Source organism: Microcaecilia unicolor, chromosome 5, assembly GCF_901765095.1.
Source record: "Microcaecilia unicolor chromosome 5, aMicUni1.1, whole genome shotgun sequence".
Classification (NCBI taxonomy): domain Eukaryota; kingdom Metazoa; phylum Chordata; class Amphibia; order Gymnophiona; family Siphonopidae; genus Microcaecilia; species Microcaecilia unicolor.
Genome location: NC_044035.1, coordinates 268,696,824 through 268,724,231, shown reverse-complemented (window position 1 = coordinate 268,724,231; position 27,408 = coordinate 268,696,824). Strand labels below are relative to the sequence as shown.

At 42.7% G+C, this 27,408-nt stretch overlaps 1 protein-coding gene across 1 annotated transcript in view; it reads left to right on the top strand.

Moving 5' to 3' along the window:
- The window catches only part of MORC1 (MORC family CW-type zinc finger 1), a 110,724-nt gene that overhangs the window by 18,467 nt on the left and 64,849 nt on the right, over positions 1-27,408 (top strand). Inside the window, exons 5-11 of the mRNA XM_030205041.1 lie at positions 3,246-3,354; positions 6,236-6,395; positions 9,698-9,809; positions 16,072-16,197; positions 20,599-20,678; positions 22,035-22,105; positions 25,338-25,423. Of these exons, the coding sequence (XP_030060901.1) occupies positions 3,246-3,354; positions 6,236-6,395; positions 9,698-9,809; positions 16,072-16,197; positions 20,599-20,678; positions 22,035-22,105; positions 25,338-25,423 (744 nt within the window). The remainder of the gene's footprint in view (positions 1-3,245; positions 3,355-6,235; positions 6,396-9,697; positions 9,810-16,071; positions 16,198-20,598; positions 20,679-22,034; positions 22,106-25,337; positions 25,424-27,408) is intronic.

Below are 27,408 nucleotides of genomic sequence, written 5' to 3'. Positions count from 1 at the left end.
CAGCATTATACTGACCTGAGGCAGGAGGTTTTGGCCTCTGAAAGCTCACTGAAAAGGGTGTTAAGGCTATTAAATAAATTGTCTGAAATCTGATGCACTGAAAAGCAGCACTTTACCCTGTGTGACAAATGCATCTGAGTGTGACTACATTTTGCTGGGGGGGGGGGGGGGTGGTTAGAGAGAAAATTTTGTGCCCACCCACTTTGGGTTCAGGCCCACCCAAAATTGGCAGTCTGGCTACGCCACTGGGTTAGAGCACCGGTCTTGCAATCCAGAGGTGGCCGGTTCAAATTCCGCTGCTGCTCCTTGTGATCTTGGGCAAGTCCATTGTATCCTCCATTGCCTCCGGTACAGACTTAGATTATGAGCCCTCCTGGGACAGAGAAATATCCAGTATGCTTGAATGTAACTCACCTTGAGCTACTACTGAAAAAAGGTGTGAGCAAAATCTAAATAAATAAATAATAGAAACATTCATGTGATATTCTGCATATGTGTAAATGCAGAGGAGCTACACATTGGAAAATATCTGCTGGAACATAGAATGGAAACCTAGGATGAGAACATCAAAAAAGGAAAGAAAAAACACCCAAAAAACAAAAAGTAGTAAAGATCACCACAATCAAAAAATGGCATTACATAGGAAGCCTTAAGGAGTATGTTTACTAAAGTGTGTTCTAATGTGCCTGGAAAGTTAAGGCGCATTAAACACTAACACACCTATACATTTCTATGGGCGCTAGTGTTTAACGCGCATCAACCATTTACGTGTGTTAAAAATACTAACGCACCTATTGCGCACCTTAGTAAACGTAGGTGTAAATATGAACCAACAAAACAGGAATATAAAAAGGATTTTGCAAAAGGTCAAATAACTTGAACAATACTAAAGACCCAAATCTGAAATGCAAAATACTTTTTTTCTTTTTTTTATCTCATCCTAGGTTTTCTCTATACATTTTTGATTTTTGTTTTTCAGAAGGGTTATGTTTGCATTTAGCGTTCTTTATATATATAACGCAGCAGATCTGTTTGAGCAGAACATCAACTTTCTATATTTCTTTACTCTTTATCTAGTTTGCTTCATGACATTTTTTGGAAGCCGTCATTTTAAAAGTCTTTCTAGTTTTTTTGTTCGTTTGTATGTTTTGACACACATTTATTGCTTGTCCATTTTGAACACTCTATGGGCGTTTCATCTTGCATTGAAAGAGAGTTTTGGTACTGCTAGTTTTTAATTAATTCATTTTTATTTTTCATGGTTTTTGTTGTGGTCATGTATAGAATAACCCTAATTTCTTTGTGTAGGTCTTCTACTGAGAGTTTTAATGGTATAACTGGTGCTTAAGTTGTAGGCCTATCTTTGACAGCTAAAACGTTAACCGGTTAGTGCTCAATATCTGCATAGCAAGTTAATTTTTTAGCAGCCAAAATAAACCCAGATATTCAATGCTGGTTGCCAGGTATGGCCCAGCATTGAATATTCTGGTTTAAAACTGGTGGCAGACAGGAAACACTCTGCCCGCCGCTGGCTGAAAATCAGTCCCAACGTGTCTAGTGGTTTTTGGTATTGCCTTGGGGAAACTATATAAATTGTGCTAAAGTATTGGCACCCAAATTTGGATGCCAGAGTTTTGGCGTGGAACAAAGATGTGCATGCAAATAAATTGTTTAATAAGCCATTAACTAGCAATAAATTGATGTTAACAATTATTGCAGTTAATTGGCAATAATTGGGATTTGTACAAAAATCTGCCTGCACACTGTTCTATAAGACTGGGCACCTACATTCTGTTGTGCACAACTCAAAAGGGGGCGTGGTCAGAAGAAAGGCAGGGGAGTTCTGAAAATTTGCACGCGGTTTTATTTACCCATCTACCTGCGTGCTATTCTATAAGACCTGGTGCCTGAATTCCCAGGTGCACAACTCAAAAGGAGGGGCATGACCCGGGGGGGGGGGGGTCTGAAAAGTTGCATACGGTTTTATAGAATAGCGCCATTTCCACGCCCAATGAAATGAATTGAGCGTCAGCATCTGTTGTAAGCGCTATTCTATAGTGGGCACCCAACCGAGACTGCCCTTTATAGAACCGCACGTAGCACTGATTTATTTTGGCGCTCTATACAGAGTCTGGAGGTCAGTGTTTAATTCCTGTAACCCTGCCAGAACATTGTGAATTTTGCATGGCATAGATGTTTTAAATAAATAAATTTATGTTCACATTCCTGATGTATGAATGGAATACTGGCATTTCTGCATATACTTGCCACCTATATCTGGGCAGCTTCTTATACAATTACCCCTTTGTGTTTTCAGAAGTTTGTGTGTTTTGATCAGGAAAAAGTATCCACTGAAAAAGGAGGTGCAGGTGTCCTAGTACACCTTCCTTCAGTGATTGGTATAGACTAGTCCACAGGAAAATATTACCTGTAAACTTAGCAGCTATATGGCCAGTGTGACAGGTGTCCCCATAATATTAGCCCAATATAAATGTTCAGATTAATCCTGATAATAATATAGAAAACTTTAAACTCCTACCAATTAGAAACAGAAATACTTTAAATATTAATAACTCTAACGGTCATTTACATACAGTACTTTGTAACACTGTTCACATGTTAATGCTAGGGGCATAGGCAGTCCTCCGTTTTGGGTGGAGCCGAGGGGTGAACTGGGAGGACAACGCATTTCCTCCCCACCCCTTCCCCACCATGTATTAAGCATATAACCTTTGTTGAAGGAGATGCCGAAGCCCCACCAGCCAAAGAGTTTTCACTGCCTGAACCTCTCCCCTCCTCATGCTCCTGCAGTAAAGAGAAAGTTGGCAGCGTGTCTAACCACTGACAACAGGACTCCTTGCATATGCTCAGTTTGCTGAAGCTTTGGAAGAGGCCTGTGCCCAAAGTGGGGGGGGGGGGGGGGGGCTACGCCACTGGTTAACTCATATTAATGGTGTTAGCATGTGATGCTAATAAATGACCCTATAATAAACATGTTAACCCACAATTAATCACACCTCAGCCCTTAATTCACAACTCCCTTCCAATTAATCGGCCCATAGACACATAAAACCTAATCCTCAGAAATTGAAAGCTGTGTTGCACAAGACTACTACTGCTACTACTACTTATCATTTCTAAAGCGCAGCACCTGTATCGCCTAGATTTTGCAAGTTTGTACAGAGGCAACATTAATGGAAGAATATACACTGGATTTCTTTTCCCTCTTTTCTCCCACAATACAGTGGAGCTATGCGAATAGGGAAGGATTTTATATTGTTTACGAAGAAAGAAGATACAATGACATGTCTCCTCTTCTCTCAGACGTTCTGTGAAAGTGAAGGCCTTCTTGAGGTGTGTCTCATTATGGGTAAAACTGCAGGGGACAAGTCCCATAACTGTACTGTAGACTGCAGCATATCATACGTGTCTTGAAATTTGTGTAGCTATTGGTTTGGCTTATTTACATGGATTTAACTCGCACCTTTTTCAGTAGTAGCTCAAGGTGACTTACATTGAGGTAAAGTAGACCTTTTCCTGTTTCTGGAGGGCTTGCCGGCCCTTTTAATAAAAAAGCTCTGAATTATGGGCTTGTCTGCGCACTAAGCCTAGAGTTAAGGTGCCAGTATTTTAAAGGTTTTTGTTTTGCTTTGGATTTTTTTTTTTGCAGATCCCATGGGACTTGCAAAAAATTAACATGGAAAAATTCTTTTTTTTTTTTTTTTTAGCGAGGGTTGAGTTTTTCTTTCATTAAAACTATATAAATTATGGAAGTTACTGGTTTGTGTTATGATAAGTGCTTTAGGGACTTGTGAATTATTGTAATTTTATTGTTGGTTACTTTTATTTGTATAATTTGATGTAACTGATATCTTTTAGGTATGTATATTGTCTCTAACTGTTTAATAAAGACTTTAAATTTCAAAAATTAACATGGAAGCATTTACTGCCTCCTATTTAGGAGGTGTTTAATGCTCCCATGTTAAGTCTGTGTTATCCAGTTAGCACATGCTAATCAGAACACGCTAGCTGGATAATGCTAGTACGCCCATTCTCTGCCCATGCCGTGTTCCCAAAAAATACACAAAAATAACACACAGTCAGTGCACGCAAGAGGCAAATTACTGCAGAACGCTTTAATGCATTTTGCCATAAGCCTTTTTTGGTGTACTAACTGTGCATTAGGGCTTAACACCCTTAGTAAAAAGGCTACTAAATTTGTACTTTGTGCACTGTAGAGTTAAGTGATTTGCCCTTGATCACAAAGGACAGTAGCAGGATTTGAAATTGGGCTTCCCTGGTTTTCAGCCTGGTGCTCTAGCCACTAAGTTATTTCTCCACTTAAAGTCAGGGCTTTCCACACCTGCTGCCCTAGGGACCCCATAGCCAGTCAGGTTTGCAGGATATCTAAAATGTATATGCATGTGATAAATTTACATGCACTAGAGACTCAATTAATGCAAATTTGTCTCAAATTTGACACAGTTCTGGAGACATCCTGGCTGTGAGGTTACCAAGCAGGCGTGGAAAACCCTGTCTTAAGAAACAGGGGCATGCCATAGACTGTATATTTTCTTTATGTCCTTCACATTAAGATGCTAATTTTATATCATATTGTCTGTTTGAAGGCCAGCAAGGTGCCTATTTTATTTGTAAGACTAAGGGCTTTGGAAATGCTCCTCATAGATTTCTGTATGCCTTTCTAAGATACAATACAAGAAGTAAACTGGCAGAAATCATGGCTAAATTGAAGCCATGGGTATTTACACCCAGGATCACCGAGAGACTGAGCCGTGCCCGGGGCAGAGGTGCTGCCACCGAACCCGGGGTAGGGCCACCTCCTCCCCCTAGGATCGCCCACTCCCCAGATCTCCGCCACTGCTACCACCCCCTCAGGATCGCTGCTGCCCGTCGCAACTGCAACTACCTTGGTGGCGGGGATCCCATGGTCCCGCTAGCAGAAGAGGTCTTCCTCCAGCACTGCTCTTCTTCACTCTGCCGCATGGCCTGCCCCTGCGGCTGCTTTTTCTCTCATGCTGCGCATGCTCGGATTCAAAACCGAGCATGCGCCTGAACAAACCTACATGTGTATTGCATAAATGTACAGATCTTCTTGATACTGCTCATACATTTATGCATGTAAATCCTGAGGTAATTTTATAAAAGCCTTTTTCCCCGGATTCTATATAGTGCAACTTAAGTTGAATGCGCAGATTTGGTCATATTCCAGATTTGCGCGTGCAACGTAATTAGTTAAGCCAGTCAGTGCTTATAATTGCCACTTAACAAGCAATTATTGACACTAATTGGCATTAATTAGAATTTAGGTGCACAACTGTCAAGCATATTCTGAAACGTGATGCACATTAATTCTAAGTCACATAGTAGAAAAGGGGGTGGCCATAGGTATGGAATGGGTGGGTCGTGGGTGTTTCTCAAATCTATGCACGTTGTTATAGAATACACCCAGTCTGCGCCTATTTTGGGTGTCAGGATTTACACCAAGTTTTTCTTAGCGTAACTGCACGTGACTAAATGTGGATGAGTGCTCAGCATATTCTATAATCCACGCAGAAATTTAGGCATATAGTTTATTCTAGAAATTACACCTAGATTTAGATGTACTTTATAGAGTATGCCTAGGCGTATTTTTTTTTCTGCACAGATTTTTCAGGCGCTGTATATTGAAACTAGTCCTTTATGTGTGAATAAACCTTTCTAACATTTTCCATTAAGAGTTGTTATTATAGACAAAGGATGGAGCAAGCAATCCACTTTCTTTTTTCATTGTTGCTCATAACATCTTTAATTGCACTGTTTTTTAAAATGGATTTCCTTCCATGTCAGGCTTTCCCTTTGTCCTGCTTCCTTGAAATACTGTTTGCATCTCGTTGATGCAAAAGGTTCACCTCTGATGAAGAGCTCCCAGCCAGGAACCAGTTTCCAAGGCCTCAGCAACTGATGGCTTTTCTCCTTTTTTCTGAACCTCAGCATTCTTTGCCCTCCAGGGACTCATCCCAGACACAGCATAAAAGGAACCAAATTATGAAGGGCCTGAAAGATATCTAGGGCCATCTTCACCAGATAGAAACTTGAATAAAACCTGCTCTTTCCTGTGCATAGCAAGACCCGGTACGGACTAGTAGATCATACTGCTGGCTCTGTGAACGAGTTATAGTTTTATAGTTGAAGTCTACTAAGCAGGACTTCATGTTCTTCATTCTGCTTTTCATAGATGATTGTTCCTATATCTTCATGGACAAGAGGAACGAGGGAAGCTCTTGTGGATGACTTGGAGAAGTATAGTTTACAGATATCGATCATGTGTAAATACTCTCCCTTTAAAACAGAAGAGGAACTGATACGGCAGTTTGATACAATCTATGCAAAGCAAGGTGAGATCATCCTTCCACTATAACAACAACATTAATTCTGATATTAGAGGTGATTGGCTTGGGGAAGGGTTTTACTGGCTGCTTGCTGCAGGTGCAACTGCTTCTGATAAAGGAAGGTCGCTGAGGGGGTTGGCCACAGAAACTGGCCCTACCTGCATCTGTCCAGTTGGGAATCAAGGGTCATCCTGTACAGTACTCAAAGGACATAGAAGCTGTTGAGCAGGTAGGGAACTGTAGAAAATAAAATAATTGTTATGGGGTCGATATTCAAAACGATTTAACCGGGCAGGAGAGGCTCCTGCCCGGTTAAATCACCTGTGCGGGGTTATCTGGGGATATCCAGCAGCGCTTAACTGGGTAGTGTTGCTGTATATACCCTCTGCAGCCTATGCCGAAACCGGCTATGTCGCGGTCAATCCAGAGGTGGAGTTGGCACTTAAGCAAATAACTGCCTATATTCAGCACTTAACTGGATAAAGTAACTTGACAAATTGGACCACATAACACACAGTCCTATCTTTGTCCGGTTTAACTTTTCCAGTTAAAGGCTGAATTCAGCCCTTAACCTGATGTGTCGGCCTGGATACAGTGCCCAGATACGGCTTTTGTCACGTCTGTGGCCGTAACCACCTCAGACTTACCTTTCTGGTGGCCTTTGTTTGCTTCTGTGTTAGTTCTGTCTCTGCCTTGTGTGCTGATTGCTTCACTAGATGGCATCTGTATGGGCTATGCCTCTCTGGGGGGCCAGCATCTAAGATGGCTCCCGCCGTTCTGTTCCAGCTTCCAAGATGGCTCCTGTCTGTCCTTCCTGTGTGTTCACTTCCTATGTGTTCCAAGCTTCTCCTTGGTGTGAGTGTGTTCCCTGCTCCTGTCCTGCAGTAGGTGACATCATCAGTGAGAGCCTTCATAAGGAAGTGCTGTGCTTGCATTCAGGGCCTTTGCATTGTATTATGCCAAAAGGTTGTCAGGTTAGTGAGTGTTCTGTTGCGTTGCTTCAAAGCCTGTCTTTCTGTGTGGGCTCTTGCCCTTCTCCTATTTGTGCCTGTGGACTGCTAGTCCTTCTGTGTGGGCTCCTGCCCCTTCTGCTTGGTGTCTGTGGACTGTGAGTCCTTCCATTGCCTTACTCTGTGTTTGGAGTCTGAAGCTTCAGCCATTTACTCTCTGTCTGTATTTGGAGCTGCTGAAGCTTCAACCTTAGTTCTGTTATCCCTGGTTATTTCTATTGTCTGCTGCCAGCCCCAAGACTCTGCTACTCCTGGTTTATTCTATTGTCGGCTGCCAGCCCCAAGACTCTGCTACTCCTGGTTTATTCTATTGTCTGCTGCCAGCCCCAAGACTCTGCTACTCCTGGTTCATTCTATTGTCTGCTGCCTGCCCAAAGACTCTGTTAGCTCCTGGTTTATTCTATTGTCTGCTGCCTGTCCCAAGACTCTGCTAGTTCCTGGTATATTCTATTGTATGCTGCCTGCCCCAAGACTTTGCTGTATCCTGATTTATTCTCCTGTCTGCTGCCCAGCTTATGTGTTGCCCTGAACCCTGTTGCTACCTAGCTAGTGTGTATATCCTGAGTGTATATCCTGAATCCTGCTTCTGCCTAGCTAGTGTGTATATCCTGAGTGTATATCCTGAATCCTGCTTTTGCCTAGCTAGTGTATATATCCTGAGTGTATATCCTGAATCCTGCTTCTGCCTAGCTAGGGTATATACTGAGCCCCGTTTTTGCCCCTGCACCTGCCAGCCTTTGTGTACGTCTTGTCTGCTTAGTCTGTCTTGTGGTTCTTGCCTAGTGGTTGTGTAGCAGCCTTCAGTTCTAGTCTAGTTCTGTGCCTAGCCTTCCTCATGTATCCTAGACCCAGGGTGGGTCCTCTGGGTCTTCAGTTCCTGCCGTGTCCTGCAAGTCCTGCCAGCCACCTGCACTCAGGAGCTCAACTCTTGAGGAACGGTGGTCAAGCGCAGGTGAAGCTGTTTCCTGTCCTGCCTGTTCTGTTTGCCTGCCTCAGTTGCAACTCCAGTCCAGAGTTCCAGTCCTGCTCTACCTGGTATCCAGTTCCAGGGTGGTCTTGCCTGCCTCTGCCGCTCCTCGGCAGTGGTCCAAGGGCTCATGAATTTAGGTTCTGCCTCGAGAACTCAACAGCTTTATCCAAGCATAAAGCCAGCGACAGCTAAAAAAATGGCTCATCACCATCAGCTGAATATCTACTCCTGTTATTTTATTATTTTTTGCTGTCTTTGGGCCCCTTTTACCAAGCTGTGGCAAAAGGGGGCCAGCGCTGGCATCGGTGCATGTTTTACACGTGCACTGAGGCCCCCTTTTACCACAGCTGGTAAAAGAGAAGCCTCGCCTTCCTGCAGGAAATAGCTGTGCGGCAAGTAAAGCACTCCGGGTATACTCCAGTGCTACAAAAATAAATAAATTTTTGTAGTGCCGGAAATGATGATGCGCTAGGGGTGGGAAGTACGTCCGGGATGCTGTGATAGTCCGACGGTACTTCCTGTATAGCGAGCGGTAAGCCCGCTTTGGGCTTACTGCCACTTAGTGAAAGGAGCCCTTTGTGTTTTAAGATACCAGGCTTCCACTTGCATGGTTGAACAAGTGTTAGATGTCTCCTCTTAGTAACATAGTAAGTGACGGCAGATAAAGACCTGAATGGTCCATCCAGTCTGCCCAATCAACTGAAGTAGAGGTTGACCAACAGACATGCCAACACAGGAAATAGTGCTTATAAAACGCTTTATTTCCTGCTTTTTTTTTTTGTTACATTTGTACCCCACGCTTTCCCACTCATGGCAGGCTCAATGTGGCTTACATGGGACAATGGAGGGTTAAGTGACTTGCCCAGAGTCACGAGGAGCTACCTGTGCCTGAAGTGGGAATCGAACTCAGTTCCTCAGTTCCCCAGGACCAAAGTCCACCACCCTAACGTGTTTCAGAGTGATCAAACGCCTGCCTCAGGGGTCACAATATTGTTCGAGCTTAGTAAAAGGGCCCCATACTTTACTGATCTTGTACTATATTCATATTTAGGTTAAATGGCACCCTAAAATGCTTTGCAATTGTACTATATCAATGTAAATGAACAGATCAAGCTAAAATTAGCATTCCTGAATGGGAGTCTTGAGTTGGGATGTGACGAGAGGGAGAGAAGTTGAAGCACTGGAAGGTCAATTTAGACAACCGAGCTTCAGTTCCTGGTTTGCATCCAACCTGTGCAGTGTATGTTATCTTTGATATCTGAAGATAACTGATTCCTGTTTGCTATATACTTCAATACTCAGAGTGAAATGGTAGGGTCTTTTTCCAGGGACCATGGTGATTATCTATAACTTGAAACTGACGGTCAGTGGAGAGCCAGAGCTGGACATTAGGACAGATGCTTCTGATATTTTACTTGCTGAGATGATGGACTACAAGCGGTAAGTATTATTGTTGCCAAAGCTCTCTGCAGAAGGCATGTACATATTCACAATAGAATGATGGTACTGGTTTCTGTTAACTTAAAGATAACCCAGCCTATATTCAAAGTGATTTAGCTGGCTGCTGACCAGTTAAATTGCTTGATCAGGGCCAGCCGCTTATTTTCAGCAGCACTTAACCAGCTAAGTGCCACTGAAATTCGTGGCTAGTGCCTAACTCAAAGCCAGCTATGTTGGGGGTGGGGTCAGCACTTGCCCGCTTAAATGCTGATATTCAGCCCTTAAGGAAGAGATTCTATAAATAGTGCCTAAAAAATCAGCGCTGAAATCAGTACCGACTAAGTGTATTCTACAATTGGCACCTAGATTTAGGCGCTGATTATAGAATATGCTTAGTTGATATTTCAGCGCCAATATCTGAACGCATCCATTTACGCCAGTGAAAACCTGGTGTAATTCTCAGTGCATAGATTTAGGCACACTGGGCTATATTCTCTAACTAGGTGCCTAAATTTTGGAATATCCATGAAACACCCATTTCCCCACCCATAACCACGTCCCGATATCTGCACGCATCCATTTACACCAATGAAACCCTAGTGTAAATCCCAGCGTGTAGATTTAAGCACACTGGGCCATATTCTATAACTAGGCACCTAAATTTTGGAATGCCCATGAAACACCCATAACCACGCCCCTTTTTGCCTCCATGCGTTAGAAGTTCAGCGCACATCATTACAGAATATGTTTAGCGAGTTGTGTGTCTAATCATTGCCAATTAGTGTTCATTATTGCTTGTTAAGTGCTGTTAGCACTTAGCTTGTTAAGCCAATTATGTTACTTGCGGTGTTATAGAATCCGCACCGATTTTGGCGCCTAAATCTAAGCGCACTGTATAGAATTTGGGGGTAAACAGCCAGGTTTAGCGTATAAATGGAACCGTATAAAATCTTTCCTATTTTTATGCGCTGCCCCATGGCCACTTAAGTGCTGAATATCGACTTATGTGTTAGCTATGTGTTAGCTGGCTCAAAAATAACTGAAGCCCATACAGGGCCCTGCTTTGAATATCTGGGAATAATTCCTTCGATGGTGAACAAAATGCTCACCACTGCCAGCTGAATATCAGGCTGAACGATTTTTATCGAGGAATTCTCAGCTATAGGATCAATTTTCAAAGAATCCAGCTTTTCAATTTGGGAAATCAGGAAGCTAAATTATCCCATTTAAAAATTAGACACATTGAATTGCCTATATTTAGAGGCTCATTTTCAAAGCACCTAGACTTACAAAGTTACATACGTTACTATGTACCTATTGGGCTCATTTTCGAAAGAGAAGGGTGCCCATCTTTCGACACAAATCAGGAGATGGGCGTCCTTCTCCCAGGGTTGCCCAAATCGGCATAATCGAAAGTCGATTTTGGGTGCCCTCAACTGCTTTCCATCACGGGGACAACCAAAGTTCACAGGGGCGTGTCGGAAGCATAGCAAAGGCGGGACTGGGATGTGCTTAACACATAGGCATCCTCGGCCGATAATGGAAAAAAGAAGGGCGTTCCTGATGAACACTTGGCCGACTTTACTTGGTCCTTTTTTTTATGACCAAGCCACAAAAATGTGCCCTAAATGACCAGATGACCATAACCTCCCCTACTCCCCCAGTGGTCTCTAACCCCCTCCCACCCGAAAAAAAAAATTTTTAATATTTTTTCCAGCCTCTATGCCAGCCTCAAATATCATACCCAGCTCCATGACAGCAGTATGCAGGTCCCTGGAGCAGTTTTAGTAGGTACTGCAGTGCACTTCAGGCAGGAGGACCCAGGCCCATCCCCCCCTACCTGTTAAACTTGTGGTGGTAAATGTGAGCCCTCCAAAACCCACCACAAACCCATTGTACCCACATGTAGGTGCCCCCCTTCATCCCTAAGGTCTATGGTGGTGGTGTACAGTTGTGGTGAGTGGGTTTTTGGGGGGGGGGTTGGGGGGCTCAGCACACAAGGTAAGGGAGCTATGCACCTGGGAGCTTTTTCTGAAGTCCACTGCGGTGCCCCCTAGGGTACCCGGTTGGTGTCCTGGCATGTGAGGGGGACCAGTGCACTACGAATGCTGGCTCCTCCCACAACCAAATGGCTTGGATTTGGTCGTTTCTGAGATGGGCGTCCTCGGTTTCCATTATCGCTGAAAATCGGGGATGACCATCTCTAGGGACAACCATTTCTAAGGTCAACCTAAATGTGGAGATTTGGATGTCCCCGACCATATTATCAAAATGAAAGATTGCCACCCATCTTGTTTCGATAATACGTGTTTCCCCGCCCCTTTGTGGGGACGTCCTGCGAGGATGCCCTCAGGAAAACTTGGGAGCCCCGCTTGATTATGCCCATCTTTGTAAGTCTATGTGCTTGAAAATGAGAACCCTAGTGTCACAAGGTTCCTAAATGAAGGGAAACTCTTTGGAGATCCCTGCAAGGTTTGAGAATAACTGGAGGGCGGTGGGGAATTCATTTTATATATTTTAGCATTGTTTATTGGGAAAGAAGATTGGAAGTTTTCTGACATGCATGTTAGCACAAGCACACACGTGAGCCTGTCTCGTGGCTGTCTGATAACAGGGGCAACATTCTAATAGCTGCCATTGGTTCAGAGTGACAGATGGGTGGGTACTTTCATACATTAAGGATATGTGACTGTGCCTTGCATGGATGTGACTGAAAGAGTTTTTAGGGCTGTTTAGAGTAGTGACATGAATGTTTGATGAAGGGATAATGTGTTTGTGAATGTTTGTTGGCTGTGGAGTTTAAGAATAAAGAGCCATCGCAGGAGTAGGAGGCTCTGTAGACTAAAACCGTTTGAGTGAGAGATGATTGCAAAATGAGTTGTCTATAATAAAAGTTCAGTCAGGTATTTGTTGGCCGATAAAATTTAACTGCTCATTTTAAAGCCCTTCGGTAAAAGCTACTGTCACAGACATCCACCAGTTGCAGTCTTTTAACCACTGTACTTTAAAAAAACATTGTTGCACTGGTTTTCAGAGGAGGAATTCAGAATTTAAGTTCTGAGAGCTGAGCAGTGTCAAATATTAATAGAATTCTGAATTTCATTCAGAGGTGAAGCCTGACTTAATGTCAGTGCTGGTTTTTTGTACATTCGGAAAATATATATAACATCTTTAATGGAGAAGAGGCCACAGCAGATAAATAAGTTGCTTGTTTCAGCTGAGTGAAGAAATAGTATACTGACTCAGGTATATAATTCTACTGGAGAGATTCATTAAGACCTGCCAGTTATACATGAGGAAGAGATAAATTGTTCATAAAATTAAAAAAACAAAAAAACCTATGGGCTCTTTTACTAATATGCGCTGAAAAATGGGCTGCGCTAATGTAGGTGTGTGTTTTGGGTGCGCACAGATCTATTTTTCAGCGCGCCTGTAAAAAAGGCCTTTTTAAAATTTTTGCCGAAAATGGACGTGTGGCAAAATAAAAATTGGTGCGCGTACATTTTGGGCCTGAGACCTTACCGCTAACCATTGACTTAGTGGTAAGGTCTCTTGCGTTAACCATGCGGTAATTGCCTACGCATGTCATTGGAGTTACTACCCGATTTTCGCCACGAGCCAGAAAATAAAATATATTTTCTGGCGTGCGTAGCAAATGAAATTATCGCACGGGCCACACGGTAGCCAGGCAGTAACTCCAAATTGACGCGCCTATGCAGCTTAGTAAAAGGGCCCCCTAACTATAGAACAGGGAAGGGCTACTGAACTAAAAGGAAAAGTTAAAAATATATGTCGGTTGGTTTAGCTAGTATACAAATAGAAATAAGAAGAAAGAAAGGTCACACTAAAAAAAGAAATACACACACCGGGGAGTCATGGTTTCTTTATTTATTTGGTAAAGGTAGATTAGTAGGTATAAAGCCAAAGAGGACTACGCAACTGCTGTACCCGAGTGACGTCATGCTGAAGATCTCACTGGCGCCCACTGATTGAGGAGAGCACATGGGAAGAGAAAAAAATAGACAAAAAAGAAAGTAAAACAAATTATAGAGAGAGAGAGAGAGAGAAATAGATAGGTAAAGGAAAAGAAATGTAAAGGAAGATAGGAGAAAACTTTTATTTAATCTAACTACTGACCTGGCTAAAGATTCTAACATCTGAAGTTAAGAGTAGTTCACAGAACCTAGAAACATAATGAGAAATATAATGTTATTATCTAGTGCTGAATAGAATTAGTATGAACATATAACTTTTGAGTACTTATCTGATAGAGCTGCTGTTTGTAAGATGAATCATTGTTGAAGTTCAGCTTACATCTGATCTGAGGCAAAGTTTTATCTGTAATACAGTGAAGCATTGTACGTGATGGTTAAATTTTTTGTCTAAAAATGGGAATTTAAAGTTGTAATTTGAAAATTGTTTGAGACATGAATTTCAGTCATACACTAGTAATTTCAAAATTTCCAATTTTTCCTTGCAACTTGTTTGACTTGAATCAAATTTATTGACTTTCATATTTTCTATAGCAAAATAAGATAACTTTCGTTGGTCATTTCTCTGGCTGGTGAGAGATGCGATTGGGAAACTACCATAAAAACCATGACAAATTTAGGTGTCCTCTTACTAAAGCATAGCACAACTCTGTTAACCTTTAGTAAAAGGGCCCCTTAATAATTAATTTTTCTACCACCAGGGTGTTGACAATAAGAAAGGAGAGATACTGAAGAGCTGCAAAATAAATGCACTTGTAAGTCAGTAAGAGAAGTTTGAACTGTATATGGAAGTGGATGGAGAGCCAATGAAGTTTCTTGAGGAGAGGGGTTATATGAGTGTAACAACCAGGGGTGCAGCTATGTGGGGCCACAGGGGCCTGGGCCCCCCAGATTTGGCCCTGGCCCCCGCTGACCCTTTCGATCCCCCCTTCTTGTCGCTGCTGACCCTCCCCCGCCGCCACCATCTGGTACCTGTGCTGGCGGGGGTCCCCAACCCCCGCCTGCCGAAGTCCTCCTCAGCCGGTCTCTGGGCCGGCATGTTGCTGCAGCTGATGTGGATGTTTCTTCTGTGTGAGTCATCCTGATGTCCTGCACGTTGAACGTGCAGGACGTCAGGACGACACACAGAAGCAGAATCCTAGGCTTCCACATCAGCTGCAGCAACGCGCCGGTCCGGAGAACGGCTAAGGAGGACTTTGGCTGGCGGGGGGTTGGGACCCCCGCCAGCACAGGTACCTGACGGCGGTGGTGGCCAGGGACTCAGGGGAGGTTTGGCGGCGGCAGGAAGGGGTCAAAAGGGAAGGGACGCCGGGGGGGTCAAAGGTGGCGGGGGGGGGTGTCTGTGGCACCAGGGGGGCTAAAATGTGCCCCCTCACCTCCGGCTCTGGCCCCCCCTCCCGCTGAAGTCTGGTTACGCCCCTGGTAACAACACTGGTGGAAGATAAATTGTGCAGCAGAATTTCAAACAGACTGAAGGGGAGAGAGAGGATTTAGTGGAAGACCTGTGAGGAGCAAATGCAGTAGTATAAGCAGGAGATAATGAGAATGTGGATCAGGGCTTTGGTAGTGTGCTCACAAAGAAAGACTGTCCTATGACTGTTCGGGGCCAAATATAATTAATATAAGTATTCAGTACTGTCTTATTTGTTACTTAAGGTCTTGTTTACTAAGGTGCGTTAGCATTTTTAATGCGCCTACAATTAGCGCACCCTAACTGTAGGCGCCTATAGGGATATAGTAGGCACATACACAGTTAACACGCGTACATGTATTCAGGTACTTATTTTGTACCAGGGGCAATGGAGGGTTAGGTGACTTGACCAGAGTCACAGGGAGCTGCAGTGGGAATTGAACTCAGTTCCCCAGGATCAAGGGCCACTGCACTAATCACTAGGCTACTCCTCCAACTTAGGGCCCTTAGTTACATAGGCACCTGATTTTAATTAGCCAATTAATTGTGCCAAGGAAACGAGGAGTTCAGTTACCATTTTCACACCCTGATTCTGAATTAGTTATTGTTCCTGCTTTTCTACATTATTGTGTCTCAGGCAACATGGAATTGTTTAGCTTATTGCTTAAGAAAGACTGGTTTCAATTAAACAAGGTACAGCCGGTGTTCACAGACTTTCCTCAGTGCTATACCCAGGCAGGCGTATCAAGCCCCATAACTGTTAGCATACTCCATTGTTGCTGATGCTCTAATAAATGAATTGGCTTAATAAAAATGTCTTTTTTTTCCTTTACGTGGTTTGAATAACTACTTCTTAAAGGGAGCGAGAACACTGGTCTCTCAGAGCTTATTCATCAATATTGTATTTTGATCCCCAAATGAAAATATTCATTCAGACTGCGAGGGTTGAAACTAAACTCCTTCTTTATAGTTTATACAGACCTAGGTAAGTTGTAATTTTTATTGTTATTTTTGTAGATATCCTGACTTTTCAAGCAAGCGTGATTAGCAAGCAGGAACATGAAATTACATATATATGTTGTATGAAAATTGATGCACTACGTAAATTTGCTAATGAGTTGATAGCAAAATAGCGATTTGTGTTATTACTTTATAATATTGCTGTTAGTCTTGAGGAATATGTTTCCCATAGCACTGGTGGCAGAGTGTTCCACAATTTGAATAAACAAGCAAGCAACAAAGAAGGACCAAAACCTCACGAAGGAGATCCAGAACACCAAATACAGCGAGGAGATGGAGTCACCTTGTGGAACCAAACAGGCTTTATTCCAACCAGCATACACATTGTTTACTGTGTATGCTGGTTGGAATAAAGGCTTTTTGGTTCCACAAGGTGACTCCATTTCCTCACATCTTATTCTTCCCATAAACTGCTATCACTTTTTTCAAACAAACATGGCATTTGCTGACAGGGCTGCCGAGAAGGGGGAGGTGGGTGGGGCAAAATTTCCCGGGCCTGGGCCTCCAAGGGAGGTCTGGCGCCAGGGTCTCTCCTGCTCCTGATGGGACCCGGGTGATCATGTCCCGACAGGAGCAGGAAAGAGAAAACTCTGGCGCTGGGACTCCCTTGGAAGCTGGACTTTTGGCCAGGGCCTCTGGTTTGGCTGGTGGGGGTCCCTCCCCCAGGCCCCACCATCAGAAGAGGTCTTCCTCTAATGCTGCTCTTCACTCTACGCAGCTGCTTTTCCCCTCAGGCTGTTCATGCTCAGTTTTGAATCTGAGCATGTGCGATGTGAGAGAAAAAGCAGCCGCAGCTACAGGCCATGCTGCAGAGTGAAGAAGAGTAGCGCTGGAGGAAGACCTCTTCTGCTGGCGGGGCCTTGGGATCCACGCCAGCCAAGGTAGTTGCAGACTGCAGTTGCGGAGGGCGTCAGTGGATGTGATCCTGAGGGGGCGGCGGCCCTGCCCCGGGCCCGGATCAGTCTCTCAGTGGCCCTGTCTGCTGTCTTAAATAACCCCTGGTGAACCATTCTACCCAATCACTTCAGTACACATCATTAAGGGCCCCTTTTACAAAGCAACGGTAAACCGAACGCGGGCTTACTTCTCACTAAAAAGGTAGTACCGCCGGGCTACCGCAGCAGCCTGCAGTAGTTACCACCCTCAGCGCGCATCATATCCGGCGCTACAAAAATATCTACCGGGTTAGCGTGGGAGCCCTTATTGCCACCTCAATGGGTGGCGGTAAGGACTCCCCACCGAAATGGCCGCGCAGCATTTCCTGAACAAAAGAAAGACCTACCTTTTACCCACTGTGGTAAAAGGGACTCTCAGTGAGACATCAGAAAGGAAGGGAGGTAAAGATCAAACATTTCATACTAACAGTTCATAATATAATTTTTCTTATTCAGTAAAAATGTTGCCACTCCATATTATCATTCAAACTTATTGGCTCTGTGGACTTTAACACAAAACTCCATTGTTGTTCAATCTGTGTCAATCTTCTATGCTGATCATCTCATCTTATGGAACCAGGTAGTTGAATAACTGCAGAATAACTGCTGAATACATTTTGGCCTCTGACTATTTATACAACTCTTTATGTTCTATCATTCGTGTATAAAAACTACACAAAGTTTGCCCCACATAAATCCTATTGCATGGACATTTTAGTGAGTATACCACACATTCAGTCTTGCAGGTCGTTTTATGTTTCAATTCATAACTTTTCTTATCATAGGGCAGAGAGTAGGCATGCCCCGCGCTAATCGAGTAGCGTGGGCACATTTCACTAAATGTCCAAAATCCGAATAGGAAATGTGAGCCATTTTTGGAACAGCAAAATACCTTCTTTTTTCCGAAAAAGGTCATATGGAAGATGTTTTTGCGCTCTGTGCGTTTATCTTTTTGTCCATTTTTGAAAAAGAAAATGCACAAAATCAAGCCATTGGGATGTAGGAGGAGCCAGCATTCTTAGCAGACTGGCCACATAGACGTCCCCAGAGAGCAATGGAGCACCCTAGAGGGCACTGCTGTGGACTTCCTATAAAAGCTCCGCAAGTACATATCTCATCATTAACCTCTTATACTGTATGGTGTGACCTCCAAAACCCACCAAAAGCGTACTATACCCAACTATACACCACTACAATAGCTCTTATGGCTGCAGGTGTCACCTCTATGTGGGTACAGTAGGTTTTGATGGGCTGACACTTTCCACCACAAGTGTAACAGAGTGGATTATGGGTCTAGGTCCCCTCCTCCAAAGTGCATTACACTGACCACTAGGTGAATCCAAGGACCTGCTTGTTACTCTAATACAAGTGGCCATAACATCTGATGCTGTCAGAGGCTGGTAAATACTGTTTCATTCACATCTTTGGGGGGTGGGAGAGAGTCAGTGACTACTGGGGGAGAAAGGGGGGTGGGGATCATCCATAATTCCTTTCAGTGATCCTTGGTCATTTAGGGCACCTTTTTTGTTCCTTATTCATTCTAAAAACAGGTTGAAGTTGTAGCCCTAGATGTTTTCGTTTTGTTCCATTTTGGCTGTAAAGTGTCTAAGTGTTAGGAACGCCCTAAGCATGCCCCCGACATGCCCCCTTTGTGATTTGGATGCACTGAAGAAGAATTGTATAGATAAACGTCTGCAAAATAGGTTTAAAATATACCGATTTGGACGTTTTTACAAGAAATTTGTCCAAATGGTGTTTTATGACACTATTTGGATGTTTTTCTCTTTTAAAAATGAGCCCCATAGTAGCCTACGGAACTTTGTAAGTAAGTCTGCTTTGAAAGTGAGCCCCTTTGTCCACATCTCCATGAGATGATTAGTCTAAAAATCACTAAAAATCTATAATCATCAAATATGTGGTTTGCTACAGCAGATTGTTCAACCAGAGCTTTCTCCATCACCTTCCTCTTAATAGAGCTCTATTAATCTTTTATTAAATGCCCTTCTAGTTTTTCCAACTTATATTGCAGGGGCAAGTGTCTTAATTTATATTTCTCATTAGTGATGGGATAATAAAACATTTAGGCCCTGACATTCAAACCATAGGAGATAACCGGGCTGTCTCCTGCAGTCCGCACTGAACCTAAATATTCAATGCCGTGCTGTTTCCGATGACCGGCATTGAATATCCTGTTGTTTTTTTTGCTGGTTTGACTATATCTCTTGACAGGTGATTAGTGTGTACACTAGATTTTATTCTTTCTTCCTTCTTCTTATATCTTGGTTCGAATAATTTCTTTCTTTCTACCTGGATTGTTTTGTAATATAGTCAAAATACTTATGAAACATTGGAGGAGTGGCCTAGTGGTTAGGGTGGTGGACTTTGGTCCTGAGGAACTGAGTTCGATTCCCACTTCAGGCACAGGCAGCTCCTTGTGACTCTGGGCAAGTCACTTAACCCTCCATTGCCCCAGGTACAAATAAGTACCTGTATACAATATGTAAGCCGCATTGAGCCTGCCATGAGTGGGAAAGCGCGGGGTACAAATATAATAAAAATAAAAAATAAATTCAAAGTATTGATGCATTCCATGATTGTGGACTGTTGGTTACATATAAAAAAGAATTGTAATTCGAAAGATCTATTGGCACCTTCTGCTTTCCCTCATTTGATACCTGTTATAGGGAATAGTGTATTTGGACACATCCCATGTGTTAGTAATGTAAATTTAAAAACTAAATGTTTTTATCATCCCACCACTAATGAGAAATATGAATTAAGACACTTCTTGAATTGCAGGACAGAAAAAGTAGTTCATCTAGCCAATTGCTTCTGCAATATTAATCTATTTATTTGTTTATTGGGATTTATTAACCGACTTTATGAAGAGATTCACCCAAGGTGGTTTACAGCATGATATATGTTGGTAAAACTAGAAGGGTATTTAATAAAAGATTAATAAAGCACAAAAGCACTATTAAGAAGAAGGTGATGCCCCTGATGCAGCCCTATGCTAGGGGTGAAATGTGATGTCACGTCAGGCATTTGTTATATTGAAGCTGTTGGGAGCAAAGTTACTTCTACATCAAGACATGTGTTCTGAAGGTTCACCTATGGTATTAGATACCATTGAGCCAGCCCTGCATAGAAATGTAATATTTGATGGCAGATAAGGATTACAGTGTCCAATTGTATTTCCTGGTTAATGCCATAGATCCTGAGTTATCTCTGGCCTTTGTCTCACTTCTCTACCAGTCAGTATGATTGGTACCTCTCTCTTACCCTTTGTTGAATTCTGTTATTCTGCCGTCTTCAGAGGGAATGAAACATGTTGTAAAGGAAATTCAGATTTCTAATAAACTAGGCTGAAAAGCAAACACACTGAGCCCTGTGCATAAACATAAAGTGATTGTGTTGCTCTGTCTTACTAGGATGTATCCTTATGTTACATCATCCATCAAAGTACTTGCAAAGCAAGAGCTGGTGAAAGCAGAGTCGGCTGTGAGCAGTGGTAGGTGCTATTCTGGAATGACCTTAATTTTTAGAGTTAAATTTTGGGGAACGTTAACAAATATCTTGTACGGCAGTGGTTCTCAAACCTGTACTGGGGGACCACCAGCCAGTTGGGTTTTCAGGATATCCTTAATGAATATGCATATCTTACTTCTAATGCCCGTCAAAAAATGCAAAAATCATTAAACATTTATCATATTCTCCATCTTTACTGTAATAGTTAGTGCAATAAACACTTTCATGTGGAAATACTTCCTGCTTGTACTACATAGACACAAATCAATCTAAATGTATAATATAACACCTAATTAACACCAAACATACCACCATTCATACTTCAATGGAGCTTATTGCCACCACTCTTTTTACTCAAAATACAAACGCAATACAAAATGACCATCCTGGGCATGAACAATTGTCCTGAACCAGTCCGTAACAAAGTTACGCTTTTTCTTTGACAAAGAAACTCCACTTATCTTCTGAAAAGTGATGCTGCATTTGTAATCCCAAAAAGTCTTGTCTTTGAGCAGTGCAGTCTTATAGGCTCCTTATTTTTCTGCCGGCTTCATGGTTGCCTAAAGAAGCAGGGACAAGCCTCACAATCCAAAAACCCCCATAGCGCTGTAGCGCAGCGTTATGAATCTGCGCTCTCATCAACGCAAGTCTCTCCAAGCCCAACGTGTTTCGCACTAGGCGTCTTCAGGGGCTCCAATTCTTTGCATAGTAACAAAATAGGAGTATAAATTCCCTCCCCAAATTTCAGCATTCACCAATTCAGTATTCTTAAAAGCTATATTTACCTCACTCTCTGTAAGCTCTCATATCTCAAGGCAATCGCCAAGATGGCTCCCTCCATTGAATGCCGGAAATGACCTCAGCAAAGCGGTACTACCGCAGTAAAGATTATGCTGTCTCCTACCCTATTGCTATCTTTTATAGATTCCCCCACTCCATTTCCTTGTTCAAACCAATAGGGGTCACTGTTCTCCAATCATGTATTAATCGTTGCTCACTCTGCATCATTCTATGTAGCACATTCCCTCTGCTTAAATCTATCTGTAATAGCACCACAAACCTCAAGTCTTCCAACCTATGCTGTCTGTCCTACCAGTGTTTAACAGAAATACAAACATCTCCACTCAGGTTAGTTAAAGTTTGCATATGCGCATACATTCAAACACACACACACTCCAAGTAATTTTACAGAAGGTAATTTCTGCTTGTAAAACACTGTTCTACCCATGGAAATTGCTTTTTAAAATGACCCTCTAAGCAACTGAAATAGCCATTATACAATATGCAGGGTGAAATCTACGTTCTACATTTTTCTGAATTGCTTTATCTGTGTTTTTAGCGGAGGAACGGGCTGAAAAAGCAAAATATAAACTGAATCGGCTGGAGAATACGTTGGATAATATCAGTGAGGTAGGATAGAGGAGTCTTGTGTTTTAGATACACGCATACCCAGCACTGAATGTGTAGGTTTCTCAGGACAGCTGTGAGCAGCTGGGTAGACAGCAGTGGTGTTCTGTGGTTGCTCTGTAACTGTCCAGACTCCAGACCATCCAGTAAGAGCAAAAAGACAAATCAGATAAGACATGTATGACTCTGCTCTTTCCTTTTGTACTATCCCCCACAGGGACAGGATGGCCCCATTATTTCTAGGATAAGCAGCGTAAATTCTGTTTTACTGTTCTGGGATCTTTCCAGGTACTTGTGACCGGGATTGGCCACTGTTGGATACAGGATACTGGGCTTGATGGACCTTTGATCTGTCCCAGTATGGCAGCGCTTATGTTCTTAGAAGCATTCTGTATCAGGGCACCACCATTTAAGTGCTATGGGCTAGATTCTATATATGGTGGCTGAAAAATCCACATGGGAAAAAAAATACTCCTAGGCGTATTCTCTAAAGTACACCTAAATTTTATAGAATAGGCTTAAATTTCCGCATGGTATATAGAATATGCCGAGCGGTTTGGTTGCGTCCATTTAGGCCACATTTTATTTGGTGTAAATCCCGATGCACACCCTGCCCATGACCACACCCCCTTTTCAAATATGCCACTTAGAATTTAGATGCACCACGTTATAGAATACACTTTAGCAAGATGTGTGTAAATCTCAATGCCAATTAGTTCTGATAAGTGTTTGTTATCATCCAGTTAACAGTGCTGATTAACTAGTTAACTAATTAAGTTATGCGCATTGTTATAGAATACACTTCGATTTCTGTGCAGAAATTGAGCCACTATATATAGAATCCCAGGGTATTACCACAGGTAGTGAGCCTATTCTGTAAGAAAAGTTAGGTGCATAAGTTTTGTAATAGAATTTTAGTGTAAACCTGCACCAGAATTTAAGCGCGAACATTTAAGACAGGGCGATGGATTGTGTAAATTGTTAGCGTCTAAATGTGACATTTGTGCACGTTCCCCCTAATTCTATAAAAGTTGCCAAAAATTGCATGCACAAATTTGGGCACACACACAATTCAATTAAATAACGAGCTAATTTGCGCCAAGAATCGGCCTTTTAACAAGCAGTTATTGGCACTAATTAGATTTAATTGTAATATACGCATGTAAATTTAGGCATGGGATCTGCGCCTAAATTTTACGCGTAAGGGAAAAAAATGGGGCACGAACATGGGAGGGTCATGGGCAGAATGGGGGTGATCTTAGCATTTACACATGTTGTTATAGAATAAGGGGGATACGCGCCCGATTTAGGTGCATACATTTGCACCATGTTTCAGTTGGTGTAAATGGCCGTGCCTAAAGTTGGCGCAATTCCCAGGCAGAAGCACTATTCAATAAACTGTGCCCAACTTGGCTTATAGAATATCTCTTTTTTTCGACACCATATATGGAATTCACCCCTTTCTGCACATAGCTTACAGTGTTAAAAGCAGCCCACATAAATACTGTCCCTGCCTATGAACTGTCCATGCCCCTCCCCTGTGACCATTGCACTAACAATTACAAGCTAATAACACTACTTCCGTTTACATACATAAGTGTACAGTTACCCACGTAGATAGAAATATTCTACACATTTAAGCATGCAAAAGGTGCTTACATTAAGATAGCCTGTTATAGAAAGAGGGGGAAGATGAACATGGCAACTTCTTCCATCCCATAAGAATCCCATGGTAACTAATTCCACTCCCGCAGGAATCCCATGGCAACTTCCTCCATACCTGTGGGATTCCCGCAATCCCAGTTCCCATGCAGCTCTCACCAGGTCTTCATGCTCCTGATGACAGAGTGTCTAAGCCACTATGCAATGATGACGCTTAGGGATAGATGCACTAAAACAATCGTTAAAGCCCTTCCCTTACCGATTCCTTAGCGAATCGGTAAGCAATGGGAATGCATCAAGGAATTCGCATGCAAATGAGCTGGTCGCTGCTATCTCATTTGCATGGGATTTCCTTCCAAGCCAGTAGGCCAGCTGAGCATGCGCAGAGCAGCCAATCGTTATGCTGGCTGCTCTGCGCATGCCAAGGACGTCCTTTATGGATGTCCTTCACTGAAAGAAAAAAAAAAAGCCGTCCTCATAATCGGGAGGGAGATCAAAGGGCTACTCGGAGGCTCCCGGTGCTGCTGGCAGCTATCAACGGCTTCTGCTCCGGCCACCTTGCTCCTTTCTGTCTGCCCCGGGGTGTTAGCAGCACATCCGATGCCCCTCCTCCAGGTCTCTCAGCCAATCACAGCACGTTTAGCTGTCACTGGTGTCAGCTAAACGCGCTGTGATTGGCTGAGAGAGACCTGGAGGAGGAGCAAAATTGAAAGAGACATCCAAATAGTTTTTGATTTGGAGGTCCTCGCACGTCTCTCTCTCCGGCGGTGGTCATTACAGAAGGACACCCATCACAAAAAAATCTGGGGGAAAACTGTCCAAGTGCTCGTCAGGGACGTCCTTTTTTTTTTTTTGTTAGTGAAGAACGTCCATGTTAGGCACTTTAGAAGGACGGCCCTAATGAGCACTTGGCCGTGGCTTGAGTGAAGGACGTCCGTAAAGGATATCCTTGAGGAGTACTTGGACATTTTTTTTCCCAATTTTTTTTAGGTTAAATTTATGGAAGTTTTTAGAGGCGAATAAATCCCGCGCAGCCCCAACGAGAGGTACAGACCTCCCGTTAGATTTTCCACGGTTAGGCAATCGGAAAACGGTAGTGCATCTCATTACAATATGATTTATACACATAATACTAATTTGCTCATCTGCATTCTGTTTTCGTTAGCTGCTACCGTGATAGGACAATGCCCTTTTGTGCATGTCCTGGTTTACTACTTGCACGTTAAACTGGCTAGAACCAGTTTAAAACCCACGTTAATGGCTCCTTAAATTTGGTGCATCTGGCCCTTAGTGGCCAGACATGGAGCTAACATTAGCAGGGTAATTGAGTGGGGCATTGGTTGTGATCCCTGGCTGAAGACTCTCATGATAGGAGGATCAAGAGTGTTGGGATGTAAAATAGAAGAGTCCCGTCTTTTCCCCAGGTACTTGCAAATTAAGTGAAGCCATAGCCAAACAGAGGAGCCTGAAAAGGAGCAAAAGAAAACTGCCTATACGGAAACAAACATATCTCGGTTGGCTTTTAATAAAGCCAGAACTTATTTTTTACTGTTCTCTTTTTTTTTTCACCTAGGCGGATGTTTATCATGCTCAGGTTGCATTACAGGATGCTCTGGAAAATGTTAAGAGAAAATATGCGATTCTTGAAGAAAAACAAAGGTACGCTGAAATGGTTACAAAACTTTGATTCCTTACCAGCTCAGGCAGTTCTGTAAAACATGCCTAGTATCCCTGTCTTTCCTATTCTGTTTCATGCTATCACTGTCTCTCATATTCTATATCACACTCTCGATATCATGACACTGACATTCCCTATTGCGCTCTTGATATCACAGTCTCTCATATTCTGTATTGTCCTCTTGATTTTACCGTGTCATATTTGTATTGTGCTCTTGATTTTGCCTTCTTCCATATTCCTTGTCATGCTCATGTTATCACAGCTTCCCATGTTCTCTGTTGAGGTATCTCCCATATTCCATTTGCATCCTTTACATCCAGCATTTGTTACCCTCTCTGAGGGGCATTTTCAAAAGAACAAGTCAGAATTCGGATGTCCTACTCATAATGTCTTTAAAAAAAATGTCCATCTCACAGCCATTTTCAAACAAGAAAAACGTTGAGGATTTCCTGTTCAAAATACATGAGAATGCCCAAAATGAACAGCCATTTTCCAAAATAAAATGTCCAAATTATAGTAAAAAAAACCAGGGACAAAGATGTCTGTTGGGCAGCATTTGGACAAAAATGGCTGCACAGACGTCCCTGCAGAGCAGAGGGGCAGCCTAGTGGTCAGTGCAGTGGACTTTAATCCAGGGCAGCTAGGTTCATATTCTGCTGTAATTCTCTTATGTTAAATGGTGGGCCCGTCAGAGACAGGGAAATAACTGCTGGGTATCTGAATGTGCACCAGGCTTGCAGGTGTGTTTAATATTTAGCTACAGTAGATATATCAATGTTTCTGGAGGGCTCACAATTTCAAGGTTAAAAAAATAATTAAAGCAGGATTTGAACTTGGGTCACCTGGTTTACTGTCCACTGCACTGACCAATAGACTACCCTTCAGACCTGCTTGCTCCTGTGTTTAGATTGCCCATAATACCTGATGCTTTCAGGGAGACTAGTTTTCCTTTCCAGTGTCACTTTCCAGGGGTGAGGGAGGGGGACAGTAACCACAGGAGGATTAAGAAGTTGTCATGCCTTAATCCCTCCAGTGGTCAGCTACTCAATCTGAGCTGGACATGATTAAAATAAGTCTAAAAGGATGCTCTTTTTTTGACTTTGGTGTTTCTTTCCGTTTAATTATTGCTGTTGAATGAACTGTAGGTAGAACATCCAAATTCTGCCTTTTGACAATTGCGATTTGGACATTTTGGCAGATAGACCATTTTTGTAGTCATTTTGAGACATCCGTATGCTTTGAAAATGAGCTCCTCTGTGGGACATAAAACAGTTACAGGCATATAGATTCCTAGAAGATTGACTTCTTTTGCTTTCAAAGTACTATACTTTGTAGTTAAAAATATTGATTAAGCTGAAAGACTTTAATTTACTGAGAAATCTTTTAGACCTTTTAGAGGAGTGTCTTTAAGGCTTTTAACTGACTTTGGAGTTTAACACTAGGACACACACACACACACAAAACCTCTGAAATATGGAAAATGAAGCATTTAGACCATTATGGCCTATCTAGTCTGCCTATCCATGCCATCTACTATCCCTTCCTCTCCCTTAGAGATCTGAGTGGAAGAGTAGCCTAATGGTTAGTGCATCAGAGTTTGATCCTGGGGAACGAGGTTTGGTTTCCACTGCAGCTCCTTGGGACTCTGGGCAAATTACTTAACCTCCATCTCCCCCAAGTACAAATAAGTACCTGTATATACCATGTAAACTGTTTTGAATATAGTTGCAAAAAACACAGAAGGGGTAAATCAAGTCCCCTTTCCCTATGTACTTGTCCCAAGCTTGCTTGAATTCAGATACAGTCTTCACCTCCACCAAAGGAAGTATTAGGTTACTCCTAAGTCTGTTCCTTCATCCTGTGCCCCCCCCCCCCCCCCCCCCCCTCATTCCAGAGCTTCATTTTAATTGATAGACTCAACTTCTATGCAGTTAGGCTATGAAGATATTTAAATATCTCTATCATA